The sequence below is a fragment of the Salmo salar genome, chromosome 04 (genome assembly GCF_965601325.2).
Source record: "Salmo salar chromosome 04, fSalSal1, whole genome shotgun sequence".
In the NCBI taxonomy this organism is placed as follows: Eukaryota; Metazoa; Chordata; class Actinopteri; order Salmoniformes; family Salmonidae; genus Salmo; species Salmo salar.
The window spans coordinates 48,986,387-49,002,087 of record NC_138294.1 but is presented as its reverse complement, the minus strand read 5'-3'; the positions used below and the strand labels follow the sequence as shown (position 1 = coordinate 49,002,087).

At 41.5% G+C, this 15,701-nt stretch overlaps 1 protein-coding gene across 2 annotated transcripts in view; it reads left to right on the top strand.

The window, feature by feature from the left end:
- tmem164 (transmembrane protein 164) overlaps positions 1-15,701 on the top strand; it is a 56,111-nt gene that overhangs the window by 13,182 nt on the left and 27,228 nt on the right. For both annotated transcript variants that reach the window (XM_014196478.3, XM_014196479.3), the window contains exon 2: positions 15,179-15,228. In XM_014196478.3, the coding sequence (XP_014051953.1) occupies positions 15,179-15,228 (50 nt within the window). The remainder of the gene's footprint in view (positions 1-15,178; positions 15,229-15,701) is intronic.

Sequence of the window (15,701 nt, the reverse complement as noted above, 5' to 3'; positions counted from 1 at the left end):
CCATGAAAGGAAGTTAGGCTAGCGAGCAAGCATTTTAGCCAGGTAGCCTAGGACAACATAAACAAAAAGTGTGTTATGTATGACAGTTTAGGCAACATGGAAGAGGAGGATGGCATTACTATACTACAAGTAGGGTAAGTCAACATGTTTTTTTTCTACTTGCACACAGAAATCAGTGCCATGGACAGCCACAATATATTTAGTTTGACTGGACTAAATCGTTTTTGGTATCTTTTAGTTGTCACTGTATTAGACTTAGCATAGGTGAGTAGATGTTGAAATGGTGGTGGAATAGTTTCTTTGCGACTTGCGGTAACTCTCCGTGGTTCTAAATCAATAGTTTAGTAGTCAGAAATTGCCAGACACATTTACCTTGCTTCACCATGCTGTAGGCCATGTAACTGTTTGTGGACTTCACTGGACAGATGTTGCTCTACGGATTTGTAATGAAACAAAGGTGTGGTTGAATTTATTTTGCCACTGATGACTTGTCTTGGCCTTATGCCTTGCCACCGTGATATATTAGGCCTATGAACAAACAGGTTATAGAGCAAACGATACAAAAAATAAATAATTCATAAGCATCCTTGATCACAAATCATGACCGTTGGGCCATTTGGATTGAATGTTATTTTATATTCTCAAACTGACAGCAGTGCCTATTAGAGGTTGACCGATTTTATGGTTTTTCAACGCCGATACTGATTTATTGGAGGACCAAAAAAAATCGGATACTGATTAATCGGCTGATTTTCCTATATTCGTAATAATGACAATTACAACAATACTGAAAGAACACTTTTATTTTAACTTAATATAATACATAAATAATATCAATTTAGTCTCAAATAAATAATGAAACATGTTCAATTTGGTGTAAATAATGCCAAAAACAAAGTGTTGGAGAAGAAAGTAAAAGTGCAATATTTGCCATGTAAAAAAGCTAACGTTTAAGTTCCTTGCTCAGAACATGAGAACATATGAAAGCTGGTGGTTCCTTTTAACGTGAGTCTTCAATATTCCCAGGTAAGAAGTTTTAGGTTGTAGTTATTATAGGACTATTTCTCTCTCTACCATTTGTATTTCATATACCTTTGACTATTGGATGTTCTTATAGGCACTATAGTATTGCCAGCCTAATCTCGGGAGTTGATAGGCTTGAAGTCATAAACAGCGCAGTGCTTGAAGAACAGGAAAGTGCTGTTTGAATGAATGCTTAAAAGCCTGCCGCTGCCTACCACCGCTCAGTCAGACTGCTCTATCAAATCATAGACTTAATTATAATATAATAACACACAGAAATACAAGCCTTAGGTCATTAATATGGTCAACTCCGGAAACTATCATTTGTAAAACAAAACATTTATTCTTTAAGTGAAATACGGAACCGTTACGTATTTTATCAAACGGCTGGCATACCTAAGTCTAAATATTGCTGTTACATTGCACAACATTCAATGTTATGTCACAATTCTGGCAAACTAATTACGGCCTTTGTTAGGAAGAAATGGTTTTCACACAGTTCGCAACGAGCCACGCGGCCCAAACTGCTGGATATACCCTGACTCTGCTTGCACAGAACGCAGGCAATATTAACTAAATATGCAGGTTTAATAATATATACTTGTGTGTTGATTTTAATAAAGGCATTGATTTTTATGGTTAGGTACACAATGGTGCAACGACAGTGCTTTTTTTGCGAATGCGCTTGTTAAATCATCATCCGTTTGGCGAAGTAGGCTGTGATTTGATAAGTTAACAGGCACCGCATCAATTATATGCAATGCAGGACAAGCTAGATAATCACTAGTTAACTATCATCAACCATGATGATAGTTAACTAGTGATTATGTTAAGATTGATTGTTTTTATAAGATAAGTTTAATGCTAGCTAGCAACTTACCTTGGCTCCTTGCTGCACTCGCGTAACAGGTAGTCAGCCTGCCACGCAGTCTCCTCGTGGAGTGCAATATAATCGGCCATAAGCGGTGTCCAAAAATGCCGATTACCGATTGTTATGAAAACTTGAAGTCGACCTTTAGTGCCTATATGATGTCCTTCCATAAATGCGTGATATGCTGGGGTGATGCTTCTATGCAAATGTTGATCTGTAGGCTATTATAAGTCCCACATGGAAGGAAAACAGATTGTCATCTGTAGCACCATAACAACATAATGGTAATACTTTTATTTGAATGCTAAATCTCTTGATAAACTGGGTAAATTAAAATGGCATAGGCCTACTCACAATACAAGTGAATGCATATTCAATAGGAGTGTGTGCATGCATTGATGTATTACATTTATTTTGGCTGACCAATGGAGTCATTGGTACCTCAGAGGACATCAAATCTGTTTGAGACTTTTATATGGCACCTGAAGGAGATGGCTGCCGTTTTACGGGCTCCTAACCTATTGTGTGCAGGTTTTTTTCGCGTTATTTGTAACTTATTTTGTACATAATGTTTCTGCCTGCGTCTCTTATGACCGAAAAGAGCTTCTGGATATCAGGACAGCCATTACTCACCTCGTACTGGACGAAGATTTTTCTTTAATGAGTAAACAACGAAAAGGATTTACTTCAGACACCGGACAAGGCCCACATCTCCGTCATTCGCATGAAGAAGAGACAGAGATGTCGGGGTGCCTTGTAAGGATCCGACAGCGGGTGGTTAATCCGCCTCTACCATCAGTCATATTAGCCAACGTGCAATCATTGGATAACAAAATGGATGAGCTCCGATCAAGACTATCCTACCAACGGGACATTCAAAACTGTAATATCTTATGTTTCATCGAGTTGTGGCTGAACGACAACATGGATAACATACCGCTGGCTGAGTTTTCTGTGCATAGGCAAGATGGAACAACTGCATCCAATTAGACAAGGGGTGGCGGTCTGTGTCTTTCTCAATAACAGCTGGTGCAAGAAATCTAATATTAAGTCTCAAGGTTTTGCTTGCCTGAGGAAGAGTATCTCATGATAAGCTGTAGACCACACTATTTACCAAGAGTTTTCATATTTTCTGTAGCTGTCTATTTACCACCACAAACCAATGCTGGCGCTAAGACCGCACTCAACAAGCTGTGTAAGGCCATAAGCAAAGGAAATGCTCATCCAGTGATGCCGCTCCTAGTGGCCAGGGACTTTAATGCTGGGAATCCTAAATCTGTTTTACATCATTTCTACTAGCATGTCACGTGCAACCAGATTGGGGGGAAAAAAACTCTATACCACCTTTACTCCACACACAGAGATGCGTACAAAGCTCTCCCTCATCCTCCTTTTGGCAAATCTAACCATAACTCTATCCTGCTGATTCCTGCTTACAAGCAAAAACTACAGCAGGTAGTACCAGTGACTCGCTCAATACGGAAGTGGTCAGATGACGCAGATGCTAAGCTACAGGATTGTTTTGCTAGCACACTTGAATATGTTCTGGGATTCTTCCAATGGCATTGCGGAGAACACCACAACAGTCACTGGCTTCATCATCAATAAGTGCATCAACGATGTCGTCCCCACAGTGACCGTACATACATACATTTACATTTAAGTCATTTAGCAGACGCTCTTATCCAGAGCGACTTACATACCCCAACCAGAAGCCATGGATTACAGGCAACATCCGCACTGAGCTAAAGGGTAGAGATGCCGCTTTCAAGGAGCGGGACTCTAACCCGGAAGCTTATAGGAAATCCCGCTATGCCCTCAGACGAGCCATCAAACAGGCAAAGCGTCAACATAGGACTAAGATTGAATCCTACTACAATGGCTCTAACACTCGTCGAATGTGGCAGGGCTTGCAAACTATTACGGACTACAAAGGGAAGCACAGCCACAAGCTGCCCAGTGACAGGAGCCTACCAGTCGAGCTAAATGACTTCTATGCGCGCGTCAAGGCAAGCAACACTGAAGCATGCACCAGCTGTTCTAGATGACTGTGTGATCACGCTCTCCGTAGCCGACGTGAGTAAGACCTTTTTAAACAGGTCAACATTCACAAGGCCGCAGGGCCAGACGAATTACCAGGACCTGTACTCCGAGCATGCGCTGACCAATTGGCAAGTGTCTTCACTGACATTTTCAACCTGTCCCTGACCAAGTCTGTAATACCAACATGTTTTAAGCAGACCACCATAGTCCCTGTGCTCAAGAACACAAAGGTAACCTGCCCAAATGACTACTGCCCCGTAGCACTCACGTCTGTAGCCATGAAGGGCTTTGCAAGGCTGGTCATGGCTCACATCAACACCATTATCCCAGAAACCCTAGACCCACTCCAATTTGCATACCGCCTCAACAGATCCACAGATAATGCAATCGCTGTTGCACTCCACACTGCACTTTCCCACCTGGACAAAAGGAAGACCTACGTGAGAATGCTATTCATTGACTACAGCTCAGTGTTCAATACCATATTGCCCTCTAAAGCTCATCACAAAGCTAAGGTCCCTGGGATTAAACACTTCCCTCTGCAACTGGATCCTGGACTTCCTGATGGGCTGCCCCCAGGTGGTAAGGGTAGGTAACAACACATCTGTCATGCTGATCCTCCAACATGGGGGCCCCTCGGGTGTGTGCTCAGTTTCCTCCTGTACTCCCTGTTCAGGCATGGCCAATACAACTCCAACACCATCATTAAGTTTGCCGATGACACAACCGTGGTAGGCCTGATCACCGACAACAATGAGACAGCCTATATGGAGGTCAGAGACCTGGCAGTATGGTGTCAGGATAACAACCTCTCCCTCAATGTGAGCAAGACAAAGGAGATGATCATGGACTACAGGAAAAGGAGGGCCGAGCATGCCCTTGTTCTCATCGACGGGGCTGTAGTGGAGCAGGTGGAGAGCTTCAAGTTCCAAATCACCAACAAACTATCATGGTCAAAACACACCAAGACATTCGTGAAGAGGCCATGACAATGCCTATTCCCCCTCAGGAGACTGAGAAGATTTGGCATGGGTACTCAGATCCTCAAATTTATATAGCTGCACCATCGAGAGCATCCTGACTGGTTGCATCACCGCCTGGTATGGAAACTGCTCGGCCTCCGACTGCAAGACGCTACAGAGGGTAGTGCGTACGGCCCTGTACATCACTGTGGCCAAGGTTCCTGCCATCCAGGACCTCTATACCAGGCAGTGTCAGAGGAAGGCCCTGAAAAATGTCAGACTCCAGCCACCCTAGTCAAACTGTTCTCTCTGTTACCGCGTGGCAAGCAGTACCGGAGCGCCAATTCTAGCTCAAAGGTTTCTTAACAACTTCTACCCCCAGGTCATAAGACTCCTGAACGCTAATCAAATGGCTACCTGGACTATTTGCATTGAACCCCACCCCCATTTTTACTCTGCTGCTACTCTGTTTATTATCCATGCATAGTCACTTTACCTACATGTACATATTACCTCAATTACCTCAACTAACCTGTGCCCCCGCGCATTGACTCTGTACTGGTACCCCCTGTATATAGCATCGTTACTGTTATTTTGTTTATCTATTTATTTTTCTATTGTATTAAACATTTTTACTAAGGTTTTTTTTTGTAAATACTTAACCAACATTGCAGTTAAGAAAAATAAGTGTTAGGGGCTTGTAATTAAGCCTTTCACTGTAAGGTCTACACCTGTTGTATTTGGCGCACAACATTTGGATTGATATTAGCCTACTGAGCAACAACATTTACATAGAAGCATCACTCCAGCATACCACACCTGTATAGAAGGACATAATTTAGGCACTGTTGTTAGTTTGAGAATATAAAATAACATACAGTTGAAGTCGGAAGTTTACATACACCTTAGCCAAATACATTTAAACTCAGTTTTTCACAATTCCTGACATTTAATCAGAGTAAAGTTTCCCTGTCTTAGGTCAGTTAGGATCACCACTTTATTTTAAGAATGTGAAATGTCAGAATAATAGTAGAGCAAATTATTTATTTCAGTTTTTATTTCTTTCATCACATTCCCAGCGAGTCAGAAGTTTACGTACACTCAATTAGTATTTGGTAGCTTTGCCTTTAAATTGTTTAACTTGGGTCAAATGTTTTGGGTAGCCTTCCACAAGCTTCCCACAATAAGTTGGGTGGATTTTGGCCCATTCCTCCTGACAGAGCTGGTGTAACTGAGTCAGGTTTGTAGGCCTCCTTGCTCGCACACGTTTTTTTCAGTTCTGACCACAAACTTTCTATAGAATTGAGGTCAGGGCTTTGTGATGGCCACTCCAATACCTTGACTTTGTTGTCCTTAAGCCATTTTGCCACAACTTTTGAAGTATGCTTGGTGTCATTGTCCAGTTGGAAGACCCATTTGCGACCAAGCTTTAACTTCCTGACTGATGTCTTGAGATGTTGCTTAAATATATCCACGTAATCTTCCTCCTCATGATGCCATCTATTTTGTGAAGTGCACCAGTCCCTCCTGCAGCAAAGCACCCCCACAACATGATGCTGCCACTGCCGTGCTTCACGGTTGGGATGGTGTTCTTTGGCTTGTAAGCCTCCCCCTTTTTCCTTCAAACATAACAATGGTCATTATGGCCAAACAGTTCTATTTTTGTTTCATCAGACCAGAGGACATTTCTCCAAAAAGCACAATATTTGTCCCCATGTGCAGTTGCAAACCGTAGTCTGTTTCTTTATGGCATTTTTGGAGCAGTGGCTTCTTCCTTTCTGAGCGGCCTTTCAGGTTATGTCGATATAGGACTTGTTTTACTGTGGATATAGATACTTTTGTACCTGTTTTCTGTCTTCACACGGTCCTTTGCGGTTGTTCTGGGATTGATTTGCACTTTTCGCACCAAAGTACGTTCATCTCGAGGAGACAACGCGTCTCCTTCCTGAGCAGTATGATGGCTGCGTGGTCCCATGGTGTTTATACTTGCGTACTATTGTTTGTACAGATGAACGTGGTACCTTCAGGCATTTGGAAATTGCTCCCAATGATGAACCAGACTTGTGGAGGTCTACAATGTTTTTTTCTGAGGTCTTGGCTGATTTCTTTAGATTTTCCCATGATGTCAAGCAAAGAGGCACTGAGTTTGAAGGTAGGCCTTGAAATACATCCACAGGTACACTTCCAATTGACTCAAATGATGTCAATTAGCTGTCTGTAAATAATTGTTGGGAAAATTACTTGTCATTCACAAAGATGTCCTAACCGACTTGCCGAAACTATAGTTTGTTAACAAGAAATTTGCGGAGTGGTTGAAAAACGAGTTTTAATGACTCCAACCTAAGTGTATGTAAACTTCCGACTTCAACTGTATATTCAATGCAAATGGTCCAACGTAAAGTCATTTGTGATCACGGTTGCTAATGAAACTACTATGTATAGTCTCTTTTTTTTCAGCTGTCAGGACGCATCTCTAAACAACTCAGTTGCCAGGACAAAATTCATAACGACTCGGTTGGCTAGTTCAGCTATCTGTCAAGAAATTGGCTACGATTGGATAGAGCGAGGCTGTAACTCCACTCCCTTTCAAATCTCTCTCCATTGCTCATATGACTTGCTGGCAACGGTTTATTGCTACTACGATAACTAGCTCAATGGCGACGACATTTGCTACCAAGCCATGAATGTGCGTAATATAACAATGACAGCAAGAGTAGGGAAAAAATATGAAGCGACAATGCACGTTCTGTCTGACTCAAATCTGCCCGTAGTTGAAGTGAGAATGCATACACATACACTGCTCTACAGCTTTCTTGGTCTAGAACATGCAGGTCGATTCTTAGGTAGCTAAACCTATTGCCAACCTTTTTTATTCAGGCATTTTAAAACACTTCCTCCTTTCCTTATTACGACCATCATCGAATCCGACTATCAACTGTCAATTTACTGTATGGACACGGTTGCAGCTGATCAGATCAGCACACCAGTAAATAGCTTACTTTACACCAAAGAGGTTTAGAAACTCTGTGGTTACACCGCAAGTCAGATGGCTCATTGCTGAAAATTGAGCATTTTCAAAATGATAACCTGCTAATGTTAGGAGCTAACAGCCAACGTAGATAGCTATCTGATATCTTAGCACCATGTTTATCTAGCCTGCTAGCTAGCATAGTAGCTAATACAGCTAGCTAGCACCACAGATGAAAGGGTTGGTTATCGGAATCTTTGCTAACAGGTCACATAGCTATCTGCTTAGCTAGCTTGCATATTGCATGCATGTCGGGCACGTCAACACGAGCCTTAATATTAGTGAATTCTACTAATATTTGCAACAGGAGGTCGATTTTTGGTCACTGTAAATTCATCCATTTCTCAATACTGCACTTTCTGTTGGAGAATGAGCTAGATTATGATTTTTCCCAGCTAAACATTCTTCGGCATTGTGCAGTGCTCGAGGCTCAGGCGGTGAGCGGCGGCTGGCATAGCATCAGTTTTGCTATGTAGAGGGACTATTTGCAAAGCTGATAGAGAAGGGGCCAATAGACTAGAAAAGGCCAATATCGGCTCGGCCAATTATCGGTTGTTCTCTACTTTAAATTACAAAAAAAGCTCAATGATGGAGCCTAAAAGAAAAGGTAATATGAATATTATATTACCAGTTTACAAACATTTGTTCATTGCACTTGTGTGAGCGTGCCTTCATATTAGGGTTGAATGGCAATTTACCGCCCAAAACTACTCCCTTTTCCCGGGATAAATGACTGTAAGAAACCGGTAAATTATAATACATTATTTATATGAAGAGCATGGCTTGAAATGGAACTATTAAATTATATGCTATGTCTAAATCTGGCTTCACTACGACCTCTGCATGATGAATCATCATCATCGCTCAGTGTGGGGAAAGCTGGCCCATCTCAGTATGGAGCGAGGTTCACAATGATGTAGACCTGTCATCTATCTCATGGAAGCTTGTGACAGGTAGGCCTACATTTGCTGCAGCATTGTCTGTGCTACAGTAATATAAAGACTGAATGCGTGTCTAATTTACCTATCTCCATCTGGCTTTGAGGTCACCTTATTTTTTTTAAATAGTGAATAAAAAAATGTTTTGCTGCAGAGTTTTAAAACAGACAATCACTTGAATAGTATTGCTTTATATCAGTGCACTTGCAAGTTCTGTCTTTCTCCCTCCATCAACTCCATTCAAATTGCATCCAAAATAGATAATCAAGTTATTTATATATATATATATATATGCGCATGAAATGACTAGGAAATATAGTCAAGATGTTGACAAGGTTGTAAATAATGTCCTTCAAACTTTGCTTTTGTCAAAGAATCCTCCATTTGCAGCAATTACAGCCTTGCAGAACTTTGGCATTCTAGTTATCAATTTTGAGGTAATCTGAAGAGATTTCACCCCATGCTTCCTGAAGCACCTCCCACAAATTGGATTAGCTTGATGGGCACTTCTTACGTACCATACTGTCAAGCTGCTCCCACAACAGCTCAATAGGGTTGAGATCCGGTGACTGTGTTGGCCACTCCGTTATAGACAGAACACCAGCTGACTGCTTCTTCCCTAAATAATTATTCCATAATTTGGAGCTGTGCTTTGGGTCATTGTCCTGTTGTAGGAGGAAATTGGCTCCAATTAAGCGCCGTCCACAGGTTATGGCATGGCGTTGCAAACTGGAGTGATTTCCTTCTTCAAGATCCCTTTTACCCTGTATAAGTCTTCCACTTTACCAACCACCAAAGCTCCCCCAGACCATCACATTCCCCCCACCATGCTTGACAGATGGCGTCAAGCACTCCTCCAGCATCTTTTCATTTTTTCTACGTCTCACGAATGTTCTTTGTGATCCGAACACCTCAAACTTAGATTTGTCTGTCCATAACACTTTTTTCCCCCCAATCTTCCTCTGTCCAATGTCTGTTCTTTTTTCCCCATCTTAATTTTTTATATTTATTGGGCAGTCTGAGATATGGCTTTTTCTTTGCAACTGCCTAGAAGGCCAGCATCCCGGAGTCGCCTCTTCAATGTTTGACGTTGAGACTGGGGTTTTACAGGTACTATTTAATGAAGCTGCCAGTTGAGGACTTGTGAGGCGTCTTTCTCAAGCTAGGCTCTAATGTACTTGTCCTCTTGCTCAGTTGTCCACCGGGGCCTCCCACTCCTCTTTCTATTCTGGTTAGAGCCAGTTTGCACTGTTCTGTGAAGGGAGTAGTATATTGTGTTGTACGAGATCTTCAGTTTCTTGGCAATTTCTCGCATGGAATAGCCTTCATTTCTCAGAACAAGAATAAACTGACGAGGTTCAGAAGAAAGATCTTTATTTCTGGCCATTTTGAGCCTGTAATCGAACCCACAAATGCTGACGCTCCAGATACTCAACTAGTCTAAAGAAGGCCAGTTTTATTGCTTCTTTAATCAGAACAACAGTTTTCAGCTGTACTAACATATTAGCAAAACGGTTTTCTAATGATCAGTTAGCCTTTTAAAATTATAAACTTGGATTAGCTAACACAATGTGCCATTGGAACACAGGAGTGATGGTTGCTGATAATGGGCTTCTGTACGCCTACGTAGATATTCCATAAAAAATCTGCCATTTCCAGCTACAATAGTCATTTACAATATTAACAATGTCTACACTGTGATTCTGATCAATTTGATGTTATTTTAATGGACAAACAATTTTCTTTTCTTTCAAAAACAAGAATTTCTAAGTGACCCCAAACTTTTGAACAGTAGTTTACGTACTAGCCTACCTCTTGCAGGCAATACATTCAATGCAGTTTTAGCATTATATTTAGTTAATTAATGATTGGTTATGCATAATAAGCTTCTAACTTAAAGCCTCTTTCTCTTGCACAATACGCACTCACCTTTGCTCTCTCCTTACAAACCGCTCCTTAGCTCTAAGAGTCCCATGCTGGAAAAGCTAGACTAGAATAGCCTGCTGGACATTTTTTTTATTTTTTTGCATTACTTATAGACTATTCGAAGAGAGACGCAAGCTTTTGTTTGCCTGAATGTTAAATACAGCAGCCAATAGAACTCACGGGTAGTTTGAAAGAAGAGCGAACGCACGATGGCAGCAGCTATAGCAGTTATTTATTCAGACCCATAACCGTTCGATCCTCGTGAAGAGAAGTGAAAGCCTTCTGAATCTAATTCTAGTCCTATGTTATTCAACGATGTCATGAGAATGATTAAGACAAGGACAACTAAACTTAAAGTAACTGTTGAAAGCGAAGAAGGAAAGACGCAACAATAGAGAGAGCAAGAGGCACGCTAATAACATTAGGGGAAATATTATGAAAGGTGTGTGTATATGCATCAGCCTACTAATTATACAAATAGGCCCTATTATATTTCAACATTCTAATTTGCTAGCCTATACTTGTAACTTTGTAGGCCTGAATTTTCGATCAAAGCCCTAATCAAATCCAGACAGGCCTATTTATATGCTTTTGAATTCTGGTTTTTGCCTGAAATACCGGGTTATCCAGGAGAAAAATGATTTATTATCAGCATGGAACATTTGTAAAATACCGGCTAAATATTAAACCCTACTTCATATTAGTGAGTATTGTGCTAGACTGCTAGTAGTGTTTCTGTTTTGTAATGCTCAGAGGACATTGTGTCATTCAGGCAGATGTCATTCTCATGGTTGTCTTGATCTGTCAAGGCCAGAGCTCGCCCCCTGAACCCTGTGCTCCCATGCTCCTCACTGCTCCACAGTCAGACAGGAAGACGTTCTGTCCCTCAGGAAGGATAGGCCACTTTACACACTCATCCTGCTCCAGCCACAGAGTTGCCTGCCCAGTGTCCACCTCTCTGCCACAGGAAATGTTTGTCTGGATGAGTTTTTGAAATGCTTCAGGGAGTGAAAAATATTTTAGAGGGCATCTACTTTGGGTTAGTAGCCTATGCAGTGAATTGCAGTTTAGAAGGGTTTAAGTGTTCAATTTATCGATCATTCTCACTCTGAGGTGAAGCAATTAAAATCAATTCTGCAGCCATTATACATGCGGAGTGTTGGTCTACTGCACATGGGAGCTAGGGCTGGGCGATATGGCGAAAATATCATATCACTGTATTTAAAACATTTTGACGGTATTTGCTGGTATTTTATGCCACGCGGGGCTGCACGATATGGGCCAGCAAACTATGCCTTAATTTTGTTAAAAATTTGCAATTGGGATTTGACTTGCAATTTAGAGCTAAACACTTGTGTGAACTGTTGGAATCATGTAAATATAATGATTATTCTAAGTCTATAGTTAGGATATAATAGTGGGCACTTTGAATAAGGTGTTATTTGACATGACAACGCATGAAAATGACAACGCGTGAAAATGGCAATAGTTTTTGTTGTGACAGGGTAGGAACCCAAGTGTTGTGTTTTTTAGGGGACCCTATAATCTTTGGCTACATTGAATGTCTTCTCTTAGCTACTTCATGTAGCTCATATATTCATGCTTCACGTATTCCTCTTTGATTTAGAAGATACTGTTGCACAAACAACCTACTGATTTAGGTCTACACCATCACTGGTATTATTATTCAAAATAATGTTATAGAATGTAACGTAAAAACCAGAACCGGTTCGTGCATCAATACCAGTATATTGTAAAATACAGCATACCACCCAGCCCTAATGGGAGCTGGTGGATAGATGCTGTTTTTCTTGTGGTTATCTCAGCCATTAGAATGGAGCAGAGTGGAAGGAGGTGCTGATGTCATCCCATTACTTAACATTCCAAATCAGATCCTGTTCCACTTTTGTGTCTCACGTCACGTGGGATCTTACTCCTGCTGACAAACTGGTTGGGAGAGGTCCTCCTGCTCCTCAGCCCACAGGCTGAAATTAACCTGCTCCTTCTCTGGCTCTGTCAGGAAATGTGTGGAAGGACAGATGTTCCTCATCTGCACACTTCGTTTCACTGGAGGAAAATTAGACAAAAACTAGGGTACACAATACGCAGGGTCTTTTCTCTCCATGTAGGACTAGTTTGCTAGTGGCAGCCTGGCCTTCAATAGCCTCCTCGTCTTCCTCAGTCAACCTGCGATCAACAGATTGAGACAGGACAGTACTGCAGATCTCAGACACAGAGGTCATAGAAGTCAGTTCTACATGTGATTCTATCATCTCAGCTACCTCGGGTTACAGATTAAATGACTCATGTTTGAGTGGGTGCAATAACAATCTTACTGCAGAGTTACTGTGATGTAAATGGTTGATAAGTATCTTTTGCTTGGAAGTCTGTTCTTGTTCTTTTGACTGTAAGTCATGTAAGAACTTCCCTGACCTTAATTGATATTGTAATAATTAGATTAGAGTTGGACAAAAAGCATCTTATGAAGGAAGCCAGTATACACACTACGTGACCAAAAGTATGTGGACACCTGCTCGTCAAACATCTAATTTCAAAAGCATGGGCATTAATATGGAGTTGGCCCCCCCTTTGCTGCTATAACAGCCTCCACCCTTCTGGGAAGGCTTTCCTCTAGATGTCGGAACATTGCTGCGGGGACTTGCTTCCATTCAGCCACACGCATTAGAGGTCGGGCACTGATGTTGGGCGATTAGGCCTGGCCCGCAGTTGGCGTTCCAATTCATCCCAAAGGTGTCTGATGGGGTTGAGGTCAGGGCTCTGTGCAGGCCAGTCATGTTCTTCCATACCGATCTCGACAAACCATTTCTGTATGGACCTCACTTTGTGCATGGGGGCATTGTCATGCTGAAACAGGAAAGGGCCTTCCCTAAACTGTTGCCACAGTTGGAAGCACAGACTCGTCTAGAATGTAATTTTATGCAGTTGAGTTAAGGGGTCTAGCCCGAACCATGAAAAACAGCCCCAGACAATTATTCCTCCTCCACCAAACATTACAGTTGGCACTATGCATTGAGGCAGGTAGCATTTTCCTGGCATCTGCCAAACCCAGATTCATCTGTCGGACTGCCAGATAGTGAAACGTGATTTATCACAATGGCGGCGAGCTTCACACCACTCCAGCCGACGCTTCACATTGCACATGGTGGTCTTAAGCTTGTGTGCGGCTGCTCAGCCATGAAAACCCATTTCATTAAGCTTCGGACTAACAGTTATTGTGCTGACGTTTCCAGAGGCAGTTTGGAACTCGGTAGTGAGTGTTGCAACCGAGGACAGATGAGTTTTACGTGCTGTGTGCTTCAGCACTCAGCGGTCCCGTTCTGTGCGCTTGTGTGGTCAACCACTTCACGGCTAAGCCGTTGTTGCTCCTAGACATTTCCACTTCACAATAACAGCCCTTACAGTTGACTGGAGAATCTCTAGCAGGGCAGAAATTTGACAAACTGACTCGTGAGAAAAGTAGCATCATAGACGGTGTCACGTTGAAAGTCACTGAGCTCTCCAGTAAGGCCATTCTACTGCCAATGTTTGTCTATGGAGATTGCATGGCTGTGTGCTCTTTTTTATACACCTGTCACAAATTGGTGAGGCTGAAATAGCCAAATCCACTAATTTGAATGTGTGTCTACATACTTTTGTATATATGTAGATAGATAGATTGTGTGTGTACTCGCATATATACTCATCCACAGGTCAGGTATACAAACTAATGTTTATATATTATTGCAGTCTAAGGTTTGGACACACCTACTCATTCCAGGGTTTTTCTTCCTTTTTTTTTTTTACTATTTTCTACATTGTGGAATAATAGTGAAGACGTCAACTATGGTATTACACACATGGAATCATGCAGTAACCAAAAAAGTGTTAAACAAATCAAAATGTATTTTATATTTTGAGATTCTTCAAGGTAGCCACCCTTTGCCTTCTTGACAGCTTTGTACACTCTTGGCATTCTCTCAGCCAGCTTCATGAGGTAGTTACCTGGAATGCATCTCAATTAACATGTGTGCCTTGTTAAACATTCATTTGTGGAATTTCTTTCCTTAATGCGTTTGAGCCAATCAGTTGTGTTGTGACAAGGTAGGGGTGGTATACAGAAGATAGCCCGATTTGGTAAAAGACCAAGTACATATTATGGCAAGAACAACTCAGATAATATATATATATATATATTAGGATATATCTCCCCTGTAGGTGTTGGGTGTCATTGAAAACATTCTATGACCATTTTGGAAGCAGCTTTTATTGCTCTCATGTAGCACGACAGCATATCCAGTATGCTCTACAGCAACATGTAGATGACAAGGTTTGGAGTTTATAACACAAGATCTGTAAAACATTGTTGACGAGCGTTATTTTTCCACAGATCTTCCTGCTGGCCTGTCCGCCATGTAAAACAGCCATGGTCATCTTTAGGTGAGTACCTTCATAATACACACTCCCACTGTCATGAAATCTCAACACCACCTTAACTGACAGCCTTGTCTTATAGACTATAAGAGACATGGTAAATGTTAATCTGAGACACCTACATTAGTATGATATGTTACATTTGGAATGGTTACATAAGAACAAAGATTACTTCAGGATGGGTGGGTGTATAACGTGAACGTCAAGCAACCCAAAGGTTGCGTGTTCGAATCTCATCATGGACAACTTTAGCATTTTATCTAATTACCAACTTTTCAACTACTTTCTACTTTGCAACTACTTAGTACTTTTTAGCTACTTCGCAACTACATAGCATGTGTGGTGGAAATTCTAACCAAAAGGGGAGAGACTGTAGATTGTTCAAACAGCAACTTTATTATAAGATTTGCAACAATCTTGCAATTCAACAATCACTCATAGTTCAGAGGCCAACGAACAGAGTTGTCTCTCTCCTTTTA